Source organism: Mobula birostris, chromosome 2 (assembly GCF_030028105.1).
Source record: "Mobula birostris isolate sMobBir1 chromosome 2, sMobBir1.hap1, whole genome shotgun sequence".
Classification (NCBI taxonomy): domain Eukaryota; kingdom Metazoa; phylum Chordata; class Chondrichthyes; order Myliobatiformes; family Myliobatidae; genus Mobula; species Mobula birostris.
Genome location: NC_092371.1, coordinates 52,667,076 through 52,683,967, shown reverse-complemented (window position 1 = coordinate 52,683,967; position 16,892 = coordinate 52,667,076). Strand labels below are relative to the sequence as shown.

The 16,892-nt window shown below is 41.9% G+C and overlaps 1 protein-coding gene across 1 annotated transcript in view; it reads left to right on the top strand.

Annotated features, from left to right (window-relative positions):
- The first annotated feature begins 5,506 nt into the window (after positions 1-5,506).
- The window catches only part of prpf6 (PRP6 pre-mRNA processing factor 6 homolog (S. cerevisiae)), an 85,603-nt gene continuing 74,217 nt past the window's right edge, over positions 5,507-16,892 (top strand). The window contains exons 1-3 of the mRNA XM_072240916.1: positions 5,507-5,714; positions 14,299-14,464; positions 15,806-15,924. Coding sequence (XP_072097017.1) covers positions 5,539-5,714; positions 14,299-14,464; positions 15,806-15,924 — 461 coding nt within the window. The 5' untranslated portion in view covers positions 5,507-5,538. The remainder of the gene's footprint in view (positions 5,715-14,298; positions 14,465-15,805; positions 15,925-16,892) is intronic.

Here is a 16,892-nt window from a genome sequence, read left to right as displayed (position 1 = left end):
TCCAGGATACTTGCTCCACCAACATATCTAAAACAGATATCGCTTCTTAGAAATATTTGAAACCACACTTTTGTGTAAAGTGAAATGCCCATTACTTATGTATCTTTTTAGATTATGAGGACACTCAGTCCTCGTTTATTGTCATTTAGAAATGCATGCATTAAAAAATGATACAACGTTCCTCCAGAATGATATCACAAGAAAGCACAGGATAAACCAAGACTAAAACTGAAAAAAAAAACATAATTATAACATATAGTTACAACAGTGCAAAGCAATACCATAATTTGATAAAGAGCTGACCATGGGCACAGTAAAAAAAAGTCTCAAAGTCCCGATAGACTCATCATCTCACACAGGTGGCAGAAGGGAGGAACTCTCCCCGCCATGAACCTCCAAGAGCCGCTAACTTGCCAATGCAGCACCATTGGAAGCACCCGACTGCAGCGGACTCTGAGTCCATCTGAAAACTTCGAGCCTCCGACCAGCCCCTCTGACACAGCCTCTTTGAGCACCATCCTCTGCTGAGCGCTTCGAGCCCGCCCTGGCCGCCGAGCGACAAGCAAAGCCGAGGACTCGGGGCCTTCTCCTACGGAGATTCTGAACCACACAGTAGCAGCAGCAGCGAAGCAGGCATTTCAGAAGTTTCACCAGATGTTCCTCCGTGCCCTCACATCTGTCTCCATCAAATCAGGATTGCGCACAGCACCCTACTTGACAAATAACAGACATCACCACCAGAGTCTTCTCCTCCTGTATTTTCTGGCAAGAGAAGGAAATAACTGAATCAGCCACCAATTTTCAAAACCCATCCTTAACTTTCTCTCATCTGGCAAGCGAAGAACTGCAGATGGTTTGAAATCTAAATTAATTTAGAAACTGTTCATAATATTCAGATTGGGCAGCACCTGTGTACAGAGAAAGTCTGCGTAATTTCTTCAGGCTGATGACCTTTCATCAGAACTGAGCCAAAATAAACCAATTCCAAAGGCTGATGTGCTGGATTGTAATAATAGAGCAACCAGGATGACCATGACAACTAACTTCACAACTGTCTGTAAACATACAGAAAGTACATAATGGTAGCAGTTCCCCTCGCCCCGATTTCTTGGCATGAGCTCCACTTGATTGTGGCCTACCACAGCATAGAAAGCAGTGGATGCATTCAAGATCCATCAACAAACATAAAGGTCTTGTTGGAATTGTAGATATTGTTTTCCTCTTGAACTCAGACAGTGCAGTATCGCAACTATGAATAACTAAAAATAAATATCTAGGTATCTACTGATGAAAAGTCTTTGACATAAAATATGAATTTTGCTTCTCTTTCCGTAGATTCTGCCTGATCTGAGTAGGTAGCACAGCAGTTAACATAATGTTTTCACAGTGCCAGCTACCAGTCAATCAAGATACAATTTCTACTGCTGTCTGTAAGGAGCTTGTATAGTCTTCCCAGTGCTCTGGTTTCTCTTACATTCCAAAAAGTTTGAACGGTGAGGGTTACTGAGTTGTGGGCATGCTATTATTGGCATTGGAAGTGCGATGACACTTGCTCGCTGCCCAGAACAATCCTTGCTGATTTGATGCAAAGGATGCATTTCATTGTATGTTTTGATGTACTTGTGACAAATAAAGCTAATCTTTCTTATCCATTTTCTGTTTTATTTTATTTCAGAGTTCCAGCATCTGAAGACTGGTTTCCCACATATATCATTTTTATTTTAAAAGAATGAAGAGAGTAAAGAACATAATGGATAATTACTCTAATGAGATGGATCTCAAGATGCTAATAGGTAGCAGAGGAGAAGATTGTTGGGTCCTAAGTGACATTTTTTTCCACATTTTTGGCCACAGAAGAAATGGATGACTGGAGGATAGCAAATAGTGTTCCATTATTCGACAAGGAGTAACAAATATAACTACAGACCAATGAGTCTTGCATCAATGCTAGGGTAATTGTTCAAAGTAAATGCATTATCAAAGTACGTATATGTCACCATATACTACCCTGAGATTCATTTTCTTGCGGGCATTGTGAGAAATACAAAAGAATTTATGAGAACTATGCATAAACAACAACTGACAAGCAACCAATGTGCAAAAGAAGACAAATTTTGCAAAAAAAAATACCGAGAACTTGAGCTGTAGAGTCCTTGAAAGTGAGTCTGTCGGTTGTGGAATCAGTTCAGAGTTGGAAGTGGATGAAGTTGTCCACGCCGGTTCAGGAACCTGGTGGTGACAGGGTTCTTGAACCTGGTGATGTCCCAGCTGAGGCTCCTGCACTTCCTGCCTGATGCTAGTAGTGAGAAGTGAGCATGGCTTCAATGGTGAGGATCCTTGAAGCAAAAATGCCAAGGGACAGAATTTTTCTTCACTCTCAGGGGTATTCAGCATGACATTGTTGGTGCGAAAACCTGTTTCACATATTTGATTACGTTCTATTAAGTACCTAAACATGCTGATGAGTGGAGTGTGGTATATGTTGCCAACACGGACATGAATAAGGCCTTTCCTGAGGTCTCTTGTGTCCAGAGGTTAGAGCTCCTAGGGACATGGGATAAGCTAGCTACTGGTAGTGGGGGACAAGAGTGTGGAGGTAGAGGATTGCTTCTCTTTTGAAATCCGTAACCAGTGGTGCATCACAAAGATTTGTGCTGAGACCATTGATGTTTGTGATGTGCATTAACTACTTGGTTGTGAATGTAAAAGTTCTGATCCTCAAGGTTGTCCTTAAGATTGTCATAGCCTGCGGAGATAGTGGGGATATGGTCCCACTGCCTATTAAATGCTCCCAATGGTGTGCATCTCAAACAGACTCTGACAATTAAGTCTAGCCCCTGACCTTCACATGTAGCTTAGCTACTAAGCCTGGCAGAACCATTTCTACTGACAAGGGAAGGGGCAAAGGCAGGGCGAATTCCCAAAGAAAATACTCCTTAGCTTTTTTTCTCCAGTCCTACTGAAGGGCTTTGGCCTGAAACAGCGACTCTTTTTTTTCTAGAAGCTGCCCCTGGCCTGCTGAGTTCCTCCAGCATTTTGTGTGTATTGCTTGGATTTCCAGCATCTGCAGATTTTCTTTTGTTAAAGATGACGATGGTCTTAGCTATCAGTTGGGGGGGCAGGATGGGGGAGGTCACCTGAAGGCGGGGGGTGGGGGGGGGGGAGGTTGAGAGCTGCAGTGGGGATGGAATTGCCAAATAAAAAAAATAAAATTCTGCAGCACCTCTGGAGCACTGCTGATCACGGTTGCTCCTCAGGTAAGAAGTAAACAGCATGACTGTCAGAAAGCCTTGGGACAATTAGTGAAAACATTTACACCTAATTCATTAATTGTCTCCTTTCTGAATTGTGGAATTCACCTCTATACTCTGATTAATGCTCATTTCATCAGATCCTCTTGTTCTTGTTCCCAGGTTCCCTTCTGAAGTATTGTTCTGCAGTTAAAGTCTATGTGCTTCAGAGTCAGTTCTGCCATGTTTCAGTTGCAGATATCACGAGTAAAATTCCATTCTTCACCTCTTTAAACTAGCTACTCTCAGTTTCCATTTTTATTGCCATTATACTGTGGAATGTTACTTAGATTGGGAAATAATATGACATAGATTGGGAATTTATCAAGGAATCGAGGAAGGCTATTTCACACTAATGACCTACCATGTATTAGTAATATTTCCCAGCCCACGGAAATATGTTGAGACTGGAATAGGTACGGACATTTTCAAGCTCAAAAAAGCAACTCTTAACCGAACTATTGAATTTGCATCCTTATTTATGTTATCTAAATTTCCCTTGAATAATTATATTTGAACTGCACTGAAGATCACGTTGGATTATTAGTGGGACCTTTCACATGAAAAGGGATTTTATCACTATACAAGCACAAAATTCTACCATTCCCCCAGTAAAACCGCTTTTAGCAGCAGCAGAAGGGAACAAACTATTCAAGCAAGCAACTTATCAGGGGCATTGAAGCAGATACGGTGCCTCCACTAGATTGTAATGCACTTCTGTCACAGTGTGTCTTTGGATGACTCATACTCATTATAATGACATAAATTTGGCCTTCAGTTGCCATTCATGGACAAGGTGCTTCCCATTCCCAAATGGAGATTAGCTCTGGAAGGGTGCAAACATAATTTTTCCAATTATTCCAATATGCTTCGTCCTAGGAGTTCCTTCCACATATTTGCACTAATCAGCAGGGAGTTTAGAGTTAACTACATAATTAAAATTGGAGACCAGAATTAGCTTATGGTGACAAATAAGGCGGGAGAAGAGAGAAGCAGCGCGCCGCATGTGTGCAGCCCTCCGGTGAAAAATTATATCGTATCCGTTAAATAGGGGCCGTGAACAATTCTGATTTGAAGGAGATGGACGTGAAAGCACAGAGGAACATCTGAAAAAATTTCTGAAACGCTCGTTCACTGCTGTTGTTACTGCGCGGTTAGGAATCTTTCGGAGGGAAGGCCTCAAAATCCCCGGCTTTGCCTGCTGTTGGCGACCGAGGTGGAGGTCGAATCGTTCGGATGGAGATGGAGCTCAGTACTCGGTGTCGGATAGCTGATCAGGGCTCAAAGTTTTCAGATGACTCAGAGTTGGACCGTGGTCAGGTATGGCAGGGAGAGTATTTCTTCCTTCTCCCGTCTGCATGAGATGTGAGACATTTGAGAGACTTTGATCTTTTACTGTGCTAATGGACTTCTTCATCAAGTTATGGTATTGTTGCTCTGTTGTAACTATATGTTATAATTATGTGGTTTCGGTAGTTTTTTTTCAGTCTCGGTCTGTCCTGTGTTTTGTGATATCACACTGGAGGAAATAATGTATCATTTCTTAATGCATGCATTACTAAATGACAATAAAAGGGGACTGCGTGTCTTCATAATCAAAATACACCAGCAAACAATAGCTCTGACAAAACATCCAGGTGTTGAAACGTTAAGTTTCTTTCCACAAATGCCGCCTGATCTGATGAGTGTTTTTGAGGATTCTTGGTTTTCTTACCAAAAACTCATTCGGTTCTCTGCTGTTCCTTTGGATGGGAAATCCCCTACCCTAACCAGGTCAAATATCCACCACAGTGATGCGGATGTCCCTTAACTTTTGAACTGGCTGATTAATTCGGGGCAATGAAATGCTGGCCTTGTCGTAGGTGGCGATAAATAATCTCTTCACGTAAAACTATTTCAAAGCTGTTTAAAAGTCTCTTTATAGTTTATATCGTGGCTCTGCTGAGATTTATATTCAGTTATTAGCTGTTGTGTCTTTATTTCAACCTGTGAAGGACGTCCACTTCAGTTACATTTTACCTAGATAAATTCCGACTTTTTATTGCTTTTTCTCCTTGCCAATAGTTCGCTGAAATATTTAATGATATATTATTTGTTATCCTCTTCCTATTTTGCTACTTCAAGACGAACTACATAGGGAGAGATTAAATTATGCGAATTAAATACAAATTATGTTAATTACGTCAATGCAATGTACCCGGCATTCCTTTCTGCCGCATTGACTGCTGGGACAGAGTCTAGATCCAGAATGGCGGCTGCAGGCGTATCAACACAAGTGACCACAACGACATCGTCGGCGGCAGCGCCGGCACCTCCGGGAATGAGTTCAGGAGGTCCTACTCTAACCGGGACGCTCAATAAGAAGAAGAAACCGTTCCTCGGCATGCCGGCTCCGCTGGGCTATGTGCCCGGTTTAGGCAGAGGGTGAGTTCCGTCCCCAGTGCTTGCTTGCTTTGGTTCGAAGTGGCGCCGAGGGGAGCCAAACACAAACGGGCCTAGGGCATCATGTAGGTAGATGGATGGCCGCCGGATCCTCTAGTGACTCAAAGAGCGTTGCAGGAACTTGACAGGTCAGGCAGCATTAATGGAGGGGAATGGGTGGTCAGCGTTTCACGTTTCACTGGCTTAGTGTGTTTCTTAAGATTCTAGCATCTGCAGTCTCTTGTGTCAACAGATCTTCCAATGTGACTTGCAACGAACGCAACATTTTGTACGCATTAAAACAACCATTATTTGTGCAAAAGCGTTAATTTCGGGCTGTGTCTTCCCTAATATCCACTCACTAAGATTTTAGCTAATACACAGCTGTCAGCTTACTGAGGTGTGTTGTCCAATTTGACTGTTCATACAGGATCATACAGGACCTTGATGGGGATGTTGCTGTTAAAAGCATTTTGCACATATTCTAAATACATTTGGACATATTCTTCAATCTTTTTCTTTGTCTGCTTGGTAATCTCTTACTATTGACGGAACTTGGGACAGAGCAAGTCTTTTGGGCACGTAGATGGTGTAATCTGTCCAATGTAGCCAGCTGAGATTAATTTAAGCTCAGTGTTGGAGATGCTAGGCTAGGAAATAATGCTGAGTTTGGCTTGCTTGTCTTTCCAGTGAATTGGGAGAAGAATTTTGAAGAGATAATTCTCCCCCCCACCCCCCATTGCCCAAAGCTGCCATGTGTCAGAAGCACTGAGGTTGGGCTGCTTTTACTGCAGTTTGGTCAACATAGAATTTTGTGCCAGGCTTTTAGTCTTGATCTTGAAATATACCATTTTTTTCAGTCAGCAGATGGCTATAGTGAATTTCATCATTGATGTTTGTTTTTGGTGAGGAGTGGTTTACAAGATACAGGAGCTGTCCATATCTTCCAGCATCTCACTGTGAACAACTTTTGTTGGAGGAATGTGTGTTGCAGAAGGGGCAGGATGGTCAAAGAAAATAACCTTGTCGATGTTAAGTGCTTCAGGCAAACTCTTTAAACTTGATACTGTCTACATTATACATGAATAGTTTACCATCCTAAATACTTCTGAAATAGTATAGCAAGTTAGTTTGATTATTTAGATTCAAGTGACCTTAATTCTGGAATGTAGTCATGATATATTGTGTGGTTTTTCATTCATTCTGAGCTTCCACTCTCAAAACAACATGATAAATGAGTTGCTTAACTGATGTATTAGACAGATTACACCTCTCCCGTGTGAGAAATAGAAAGTTGCTACTTAAAGGTGTAGAGACAGTATGTTGTCCACCTAAACTGACAGCTGGCTTGAATTGAACAAGGATATTTAAGTCAGAATGTGTAGCATGGACACTTCTGTTTGTACTTGTACATTCCAGGACAGTGGCATTCTTTGACACATCCTGTTTGTTGGTGCTTCCAATCTCAGGGAGGGGACCCGATTGATGGGTGGGATGTCTTAAAAAGGGTACCTGTTTGTGGTGGCGTGTGCTCTGTGCTGGCTTAGTGGAAGAGTTCATTTTGGGGGATGGGGAAGAGTGCTGGTTTCTGGAAAATGGTTAGTAGCTTATTTTGTTGCACCATGTCATTGTGACCTTATTGTAATGAATGTATTTGTGGATATTTGTGAAGAAGGATGTGAAATCCTGTATTTTGTTTTTTGTGTAATTGTTCAGGCTCATGGTAAGAACACTTACCACACCTCTCTCTCCCTCTTCATTCACACCAAAATGAGCCTTTAAGTAAGGATCTCCTACTCTAGGAGAAAAGGGATAGGTCATTCTTTGGAATGCGGGGGGAGTTTCTGGATTTCAGTTTGCTGTTCAGCACTACTGTCCCAGGAACCTTGGTGAATCTTGGTCTAAATATACTCTGCAACTGGGTGTTGGACTTTAATGAACAGACCTCAGATAGTCAGGGTGCAAAACGCTTTTCCATCCTCATCATCCTGAACACTAACCCCCACCCTTGGGCTGTGTGCTGAGCTCATTGCCGTAAACTCTGCTCATATGCGACTGCATGACCAATCACCCGAGCAATCGCATTATCAAGGTTCGCCGATGATACGGCAGTGGTGGGGCTTGTCTCCAGTGACGATCAGACAGCCTATAGGGAAGAGATGGAAGAGCTTCAGGCCTGGTGCTAGGCAAATAATCTCTTCCTTAGTGTCAACAAGACAAAGGATATGGTTATCCACTTCACACCACTCATACTCCTCTCCCCCCCCCCCCACCCCCTTTACGTTGGCAGCATAACAGTGGAAGCTGCAAGCAGTTTCAAACTCCTGGGAGTGCACATCACACACAACCTGTCAAGATCCCAGAACACATCTGACACAGTAAAGAAAGCTCGCCAATGCCTTTGCTTTCTGAGGAGGCTGAAGAGAGCTGGACTTTGCACATCCATACTTGCATCAAATGTACAGTTGTGAGCTTCCTAATAAGCTGTATCACTGCTTGGTTTGGAAACTGCACTGCGGCAGACAAGATGGCTCTAGAACAGGTAGTCGAAACTGCCCAACTCATCACTGGCGCTAGCCTACCCACCATCAAGGACATGTGTACAGAAAGGTGCTGGAAAAGGGCCAATAACATCATGAAGGATCCCACATATCCTACTCACAGATTGTTTGTCAAACTCCCAACAGGGAGGAGGCTATGTAGCATCTACACATCCTGGCCAGAATCAAAAACAGTTACTTTCCCCAAGCAATAAGGCTGATCAAAATCTCCACCCACAAAATGCACCACTGCTTTATTATTACTAGCATCACTTTATGGACATACAATCAATCTATGTATAGAAGATATCTTGTATGTGTGTATATATGTGTATATACATACATATATCTTTTATCTTTTGTGGGTTTTTTTGTGCCACATCAGATCCAGAGTAACAATTATTTTGTTCTCCTTACATTTGAGAACAGGAAATGATATTAAACAATTTTGAATCTTAAGATGAACAAGTCCTTGTGTAGTGGGGCAGGATAATCAAAGGTGACACAGAAACTTTTTACTGGTGGTTGGCAGCAGAGCACTGAAATGTTGCTGTTGGATGAACAATTTGAAGTTTGTTGTTTTTTTATGAATAACGCTTTAATACTTCCATTTTCATTGAAGAGCAACTTAAACATGAAACAGCCTGTTTCATTACTTTCCTGTTGAAATACACCTGTATTTAGTGGTATGAAAACAAACTCTAATAGGCCTAGGGTGATTTAAACTGAATCTTGTGTACTAATAGGAATCTCAGGACTTTTTGGGGAAACATATCAATGAGAAGTATAATATAAATTTTAGTTTGATTTTTTTTTACACCTTTTCAGGAATTTGTGGAATGGTATGTTCATACAATAAGCTTAAATTGGCCTTTTGTTCTGTGTACATTGTTGGGGTCTGACCGAACTGGAGGTTGACCAACACTAACAGCGGTTTCTGATGCTCAACTTCACTTCCACCACAATACTAAACTAACATTAAAATATGTAGTATGACTTGTAAGTGTAGTTTCCTTTCTTCTCATTTTAGAGCCTTGATCATGTATGGTTGAAAGGTGATTTCTTTCCTTTGCAGTGCTAACAGTTTTCATGAATTGAGGAGGCAGTCCTATGCAGGGTCCGGTTAGCAAATTCCAGACAAGTCCAGGAGTGTAACAAGGATACTTGCAGCCTGGAATTGACACAATATCAGAAATAAGTAGTCGATATGGCATAATAGTTGTGATTTAATCAAAATGGGTCAAAATAAACTGCTTTGTTTAAACAATACATGTCAAAGTTGCTGGTGAATGCAGCAGGCCAGGTAGCATCTCTAGGAAGAGGTACAGTCGACGTTTCGGGCCGAGACCCTTTGTCAGGACTAACTGAAGGAAGAGCTAGTAAGAGATTAGAAAGTGGGAGTGGAGGGGGAGATCCAAAATGATAGGAGAAGACAGGAGGGGGAGGGATGGAGCCAAGAGCTGGACAGTTGATTGGCAAAACTGATATGAGAGGATCATGGGACAGGAGGCCCAGGGAGAAAGAAAAGGATGGGGGGGGGGGAACCCAGAGGATGGGCAAGGAGTATAGTGAGAGGGACAGAGGGAGAAAAAGGAGAGAGAAGAAAAAGAATGTGTGTATATAAATAAATAACAGATGGGGTACAAGGGGCAGGTGGGGCATTAGCAGAAGTTTGAGAAGTCAGTGTTCATGCCATCAGGTTGGAGGCTACCCAGACGGAATATAAGGTGTTGTTCCTCCAACCTGAGTGTGGCTTCATCTTTACAGTAGAGGAGGCCGTGGATAGACATGTCAGAATGGGAATGGGATGTGGAATTAAAATGTGTGGCCACTGGGAGATCCTGCTTTCTCTGGCAGACAGAGCGTAGGTGTTCAGCGAAACAATCTCCCAGTCTGCGTTGGGTCTTGGCCACATCAGGAGCACTGGACGCAGTATATCACCCCAGCCAACTCATAGGTGAAGTGTCGTCTCACCTGGAAGGACTGTCTGGGGCCCTGAATGGTGGTAAGGGAGGAAGTGTAAGGGCATGTGTAGCACTTGTTCTGCTTACAAGGATGAGTGCCAGGAGGGAGATCAGTGGGGAGGGATGGGGGGGACGAATGGACAAGGGAGTCGCATAGGGAGCGATCCCTGCGGAAAGCGGGGGGGGGGGGGGGAGGAAAGATGTGCTTAGTGGTGAGATCCTGTTGGAGGTGGCGGAAGTTACAGAGAATAATATGTTGGACCCGGAGGCTGTTGGGGTGGTAGGTGAGGACAAGGGGAACCCTATTCCTAGTGGGGTGGTGGGAGGACGGAGTGAGTGCGTGAAATCGGGGAGGTGCGTTTGAGAGCAGAGTTAATGGTGGAGGAAGGAAAGCCCCTTTCTTTAAAAAAGGAGGACATCTCCCTCGTCCTGGAATAAAAAGCCTCATCCTGAGAGCAGATGCGGCGGAGGCGGAGGAATTGCGAGAAGGGGATGGCATTTTTGCAAGAGACAGGGTGAGAAGAGGAATAGTCCAGATAGCTGTGAGAGTCAGTAGGCTTATAGTAGACATCAGTAGATAAGCTGTCTCCAGAGATAGAGACAGAAAGATTTAGAAAGGGGAAGGAGGTGTCGGAAATGGACCAGGTAAACTTGAGGGCAGGGTGAAAGTTGGAGGCAAAGTTAATGACGTCAATGAGCTCAGCATGCGTGCAGGAAGCAGCGCCAATGCAGTCATCGATGTAGCGAAGGAAAGGTGGGGGACAGATACCAGAATAGGTTTGGAACATAGAACCAACAAAACCAACAAAAAGGCAGGCATAGCTAGGACCCATACGGGTGCCCATAGCTACACCTTTAGTTTGGAGGAAGTGGGAGGAGCCAAAGGAGAAATTAATAAGAGTAAGGACTAATTCCGCTAGACGGAGCAGAGTGGTGGTGGAGGGCTGGTTAGGTCTGGAGTCCAAAAAGAAGCGTAGAGCTTTGAGACCTTCCTGATGGGGGATGGAAGTATATAGGGACTGGACATCCATGGTGAAAATAAAGCGTTGGGGGCCAGGGAACTTAAAATCATCGAAAAGTTTAAGAGCGTGAGAAGTGCACGAATGTAGGTAGGAAGGGATTGAACAAGGGGGATAAAACCGTGTCGAGGTATGCAGAAATGAGTTCGGTGGGGCAGGAGCAAGCTGAGACAATAGGTCTGCCAGGACAGGCAGGTTTGTGGATCTTGGGTAGGAGGTAGAAACGGGAAGTGCAGGGTGTGGGAACTATAAGGTTGGTAGCAGTGCATGGGAGATCCCCTGAGCGGCTAAAGTCAGTGATGGTGTCGGAGACAATGGCCTGGTGCTCCTTAGTGGGGTCACGATCGAGGGGTAAATAAGAGGAGGTATCCGTGAGTTGTTGCTGTGCCTTGGCAAGGTAGAGGTCAGTACGCCAGACTACAACAGCACCCCCCCTTATCGGCGGGTTTAATAGTAGGTTAGGATTAGTGCGAAGGGAGTGGAGAGCAGAGCGTTTGAAAGAGTGAGGTTGGAATGGGGACAAGGTGCGGTGAAGTCGAGACAGTTGATCTCCCGTCGGCAGTTAACAATAAAGAGATCCAGAGCAAGCAGAAGACTAGAATGGGGTGTCCATGAAGAGGAGGAGGGTTGAAGACGGGAGAAGGGGTCATCGGTGGGGGTGGAGGAGTCCTTGCCGAAGAAGTAGGCTCGGAGACGGAACCGGCAGAAGAAGAGTTCAGCGCCATGGCGTACGCAGAACTCGCTGAGGTGTGGGCGAAGGGGGACAAAGGTGAGGCCCTTACTGAGGACGGAGCGCTGTGCCTCAGAGAGTTGAAGGTCAGAGGGGATGGTAAAGACCCAGCACAGATGAGAGCTGGGATCAGAGGGGGGAGGCTGGGGGTGTCAGTGGAGAAGGGAGGGTTGGGGTGAGAGGAAGATGGAGCCTCCGGGGCCCAGGAGCTGACGGTGGGATCTGAGGGAGACGGGGTTGCAGAGTGGTGGTGGGGGAAGAGGAGACGGGAGTCACAATAGCAGCACATAGAGACCCGGCCTGGAGCTTTTGAATTTCCGGCATCTGCAGATTTCTTCGTGTTTGTGCTTTGTTTAATGTATATTTCTCATAATTGGAGTAAAAGCCTGAGTGGTTGATGCATGATGATCTAATTTGAACTGACTTTATTAACTGCAGTGAAGTGTAGATCATAAATTAAATCATCTTGTGTGCAAGTATATTAAGTTTTTTTTAAAAAGGGCCATGAGCTAGTTGAAATTCAGATAATGGTTTGATGTGGTTTACAGTGTCCAGTTGACATCACTGCTCTTTAATCACTCATTTCTCCACCATTCTGTATTTATATTATGCTTTCAGGATTATGCGATCCCACTTAAGCCTCGATTATTTGATTCCATATTTAGAATTACTTCTTTCAAACATTACTGATACCTGTAATCCTTTCTAGCTTGGGTACTCACTGCTGCTATCTTTGAGGATTGCCTTGCCCTGTAGACTCAAATAATATTGATTGGAAGTAGAACGTTGATAAAGACAAAAAAAACTTTTACTTTAGTATTGTCTGATTAGTCATTGGGATGCTTGATTTAAACCCCCCCCTTTGAAAATGATAATATTACTTTTGCTTCTGGGTTTCCTGGCTCTGCAGTTAATTAGTTGATAATGTCTAGTTTCTTTGGGGTGTAAGCACTTATAGTTACGTGGCATGAAATGAACAGCGCCATTCACAATGCTATGTACTTGACTGGTCCATAGTCATTCTCTGTACTAACATATATGTAGGATTAATACTACCATAGCATTTAAATGTGCTAATATAGTAGTATGTTTATACAGACTGATAAAATCCTTTTATGAAATAGTTACTTCACATTTTGTTTTCTGAATTATTTTTGTTGTACATGAGGACATCATTTGGATCACCCTCAACATTATAAATTAATGGCATTGTATCCACCTTAATGTAATCCCTCTTCAGATTAGTTCTTTAACATCTTTCATGATTCTAAACCTGTGCTGTCCTTCCTCCAAGGCCTATCTATCCTTGGAGATGTCTGTATGTGGCTGAGCATTGGTGAGCGCAACTCAAGCAGTTTATTACAGCTGAAGCCATCTGAAGCCAGTTGAAATTTAGAAATTCATTGAAGTTGAAGCATTTTCGTTCTTTAAATTTTTTTTCTTATTTTGTACATAAGTAAAAATGACATGAGCTGTAATGATCCCTTCCAAAAGAAAATATATAAAATGTTGTTAATTTAGTGAGTGGTCATATAGTTATCATTCTTGGACCTGTGTATATTGGAAAATATACACAGATTTAATTGATATTCGTATTAATAATGCTGCCACATTAGAATATTACTTAGAGATCATTGACGAGTTAAATGCAGGTGAAAGAATTACTAAGAAATGGTTCAATGCTTTAAATATGGGATCTCAAAAGAGAAAAATGTGGTCCATTGAACCACCATGTGGCCAGAGCTTGTAACAGTTTTACTACTTATGTAAGAGGTGTTAATAGAAAACTGAGAGCAGAAAAAAACTGCAACAACAGGAAGGATCACTTGTGGAAGAGTGATTGGACTGAGAATATTTTGTTTAAATCTATAGATCCATGTAAGCATGAAAAACGGTTGCTGGGGTACTAAAAGCTGTCACTTTTCAGTTTGGTTTTATTGCATGATGTGAAGGCTCACTCTTATTGAAAGACTGTAAATCTGAACTGTATTTACTAGTATGACAGAACTTGAAAATATAGAAATATCTGTTCATGAATTTTTCAGTTTTTGTGTACATTTGCAAAGCTGAAATATAATTGAAAGGATCAAACTTCTCTCAAAAGATAAAATACTGCCCACTGATCTGAAAAGTTTGTTTGTAAAAATAGGAGCATATTGGTCATCAGCATTAATGATAAACTAAGGTTTTTATGAAGACTACTTATTGTATGCAGATAAATCTCTGGTCAGTTTTCCATTTCATCCCGGGAAGAGCAATTCATGCTAACTATAACTGTAAAATAGAATACAGATATTACATAATTGCTAATTTTAAATCTTGTGCTTAATTTAGTGCGACTGGTTTCACAACACGTTCGGATATTGGACCTGCTCGAGATGCCAATGACCCAGTTGATGACCGACATGCTCCCCCTGGCAAAAGAACTGTTGGTGATCAAATGAAAAAGAATCAAGCAGATGATGACGATGAAGATTTGAATGACACAAATTATGATGAGGTAATTAGACCATCTCTTTTCTGTAGTTTTTCTTTGCTTAAGATGACCTCTAATATACCTACCCTTTTTATGGAAAAAAAAAAAAGACCATTGAGCACAAAAAGCTGGAGTTGCAGCTTTATACAAGACTCCTCCATTTCATCTACTATTTCTCCCCTAGCGTACTAGCTCGTATTGACCAAGGCAATGCCTTCATAGGGCATTTGCCAGACTGCACTTGGAGTACTGTGAGTAGTTTTGGCTCCCTTATCTAAGAAAGGATGTGCTGGCATTGGGGGTGGGGGGGTGGCAGTCCATAGGAGGTTCACCAGAATAATCCCAGGAATGAAGGGGTTAACATGTGAAGCTTTTGATGGCTTTGGGCTTGAACTTGCTGCAGTTTAGAAGAATGAGGGGAGGTATCTCAATGAAATCTATCAAATATTGAAAGGCCCTGATAGAGTGGATGTGGAAAGGGTGTTTCCTATAGTGGGAGTGTCTAGACCAGAGAACACAGACCAGAATACAAAAATATTTCTTAAGAACAGATCAGGAATTTCTTTAGCTGAAGGGTCATGAATCTTTGGAATTCATTGCTACAGATGGCTGTTGAGGCCAAGTCGTTGAGTATATTTGAACTGGAGGTTGATAGCAACATTTACTTCTCATTCCTAAATAATTTTTTTATTTTTTTAAATTAAGATTTCATTTAGGAATGAGCAGTAAATGTTGGCCATTCTGGTAGTGCTTCACACTTCATGAATGAATAAGTTACAATGTATTCTTGGCAATTTAATTAATATTTTAGTATAAGCTACACTAGTTTGGTATTATCTACAAATTTTAAAATTACTTTTTCTTTAATACTTTTTTAATGGCACGTATCTCCAGCATTAGCCATGTAGCTACTAATCAAATCAAGGACTTTATGGAGACATAGGGGGCACTGAGTTTACCACCTTGAGATCATTGCAATGTTGTATTTACTGAAATGTTACTTAAATATGTCACTTTGCATTTGCTACCTAACCTACTGAGTTATTTAAGCATTTTCAATTTTTCAATCTTGCAGGATTTGTAGCATTTTGCTTTTGGTATTACTTCCACTGCATTCCTTTTAAATTTTTTCAATTATTTCTCAAGCAATTTAATATGGTTGGTGTAATGTGACCTTTTCTTTTGAAATGTGGTTCTGATACAAATCAATATTGAAAATATCTCTTAGTAAAATAAATCCATTTAACATTGCTGTAGGTAGTTGTATTGCTGCGTTTCATTTTTTTTGTAGTAAATCAAGACTTTCAGTGTATTTTCTGGTTATCCCTGCTTGATAATTTGGTGACAGAAGTATTTTTTTTTAAGTTTAATGGATATGCTGGAAGCTTATTCTCAAGTGGGCCATATGAAAAAGATGATGAAGAGGCAGATGCAATCTATGCTGCGCTGGACAAGAGAATGGATGAAAGAAGAAAAGATAGAAGGTATGCAACTTGCATAAAGCATGCAGAACACAAGTAGGCCACTCATCCCAGCTAGTGTATTTTGGGGGATAATGGTCACTCTTCTTCATAGCAGCATAATGCTCAGTCACCACCTTTCATGGTGCTATAGTTAATTTCAGTAAATTGGGACGCATCTGTCCAACTCTTGACTCCATCCCTCCCCCTCCTGTCTTCTTCTATCATTTTGGATCTCCCCCTCCCCCTTTCACTTTCAAATCTCTTACTAACTCTTCCTTCAGTTAGTCCTGATGAAGGATCTCTGCCTGAAACGTCGACTGAAACTCTTCCAATAGATGCTGCCTGGCCTGCTGCGTTTACCAGCAACTTCGATGTGTGTTGCTTGAATTTCCAGCATCTGCAGAGTTCCTGTTGTTACGCATCTGGACTAGTACATTTTGGCCCAATTAAGTAGCTGTCCTAATAAGCCGAACTTTCATTGAAATAATTAAAACGGTATAAAAAAAGACAAACTGCCATTTAGCTGAGTAGCAAATTAGAACAATACCGATACTCCTACAGTAGTATAAAATTGTATTTTAGCTCATAGATAACAATGGGGGAATTTATCCAGTGTTTGCTGTGGTGTTCTTTTGATTGACTGTAAATGAACAAAGTTAGTGCAGACACGTAGTGTAGATAATGGACTGACTTCATACAATGCTTTTGACGATTGCATTCTCTAAATCTTTATTTTCATTGCATTGTAACATTCAAGATGATTGTCAATGCCTTCAAGTTCTTTGTAGTTCCAAACTTGAAATTGTTTCATTTTCATTTCTGGCATCTCCAAGCCTGAATACTTGAAACTGCAGGGAGCAAAACAGTTCTGAATTGTCTTACTACTTATTTTTCACCAGCTCTCAGTGACAAAAGTGACTGCTTTTTGAACACGAGCACACTCAACTGGTGCTTTTAAAAACTTCGCTCTAAGCATGGCGTAGTGTCTA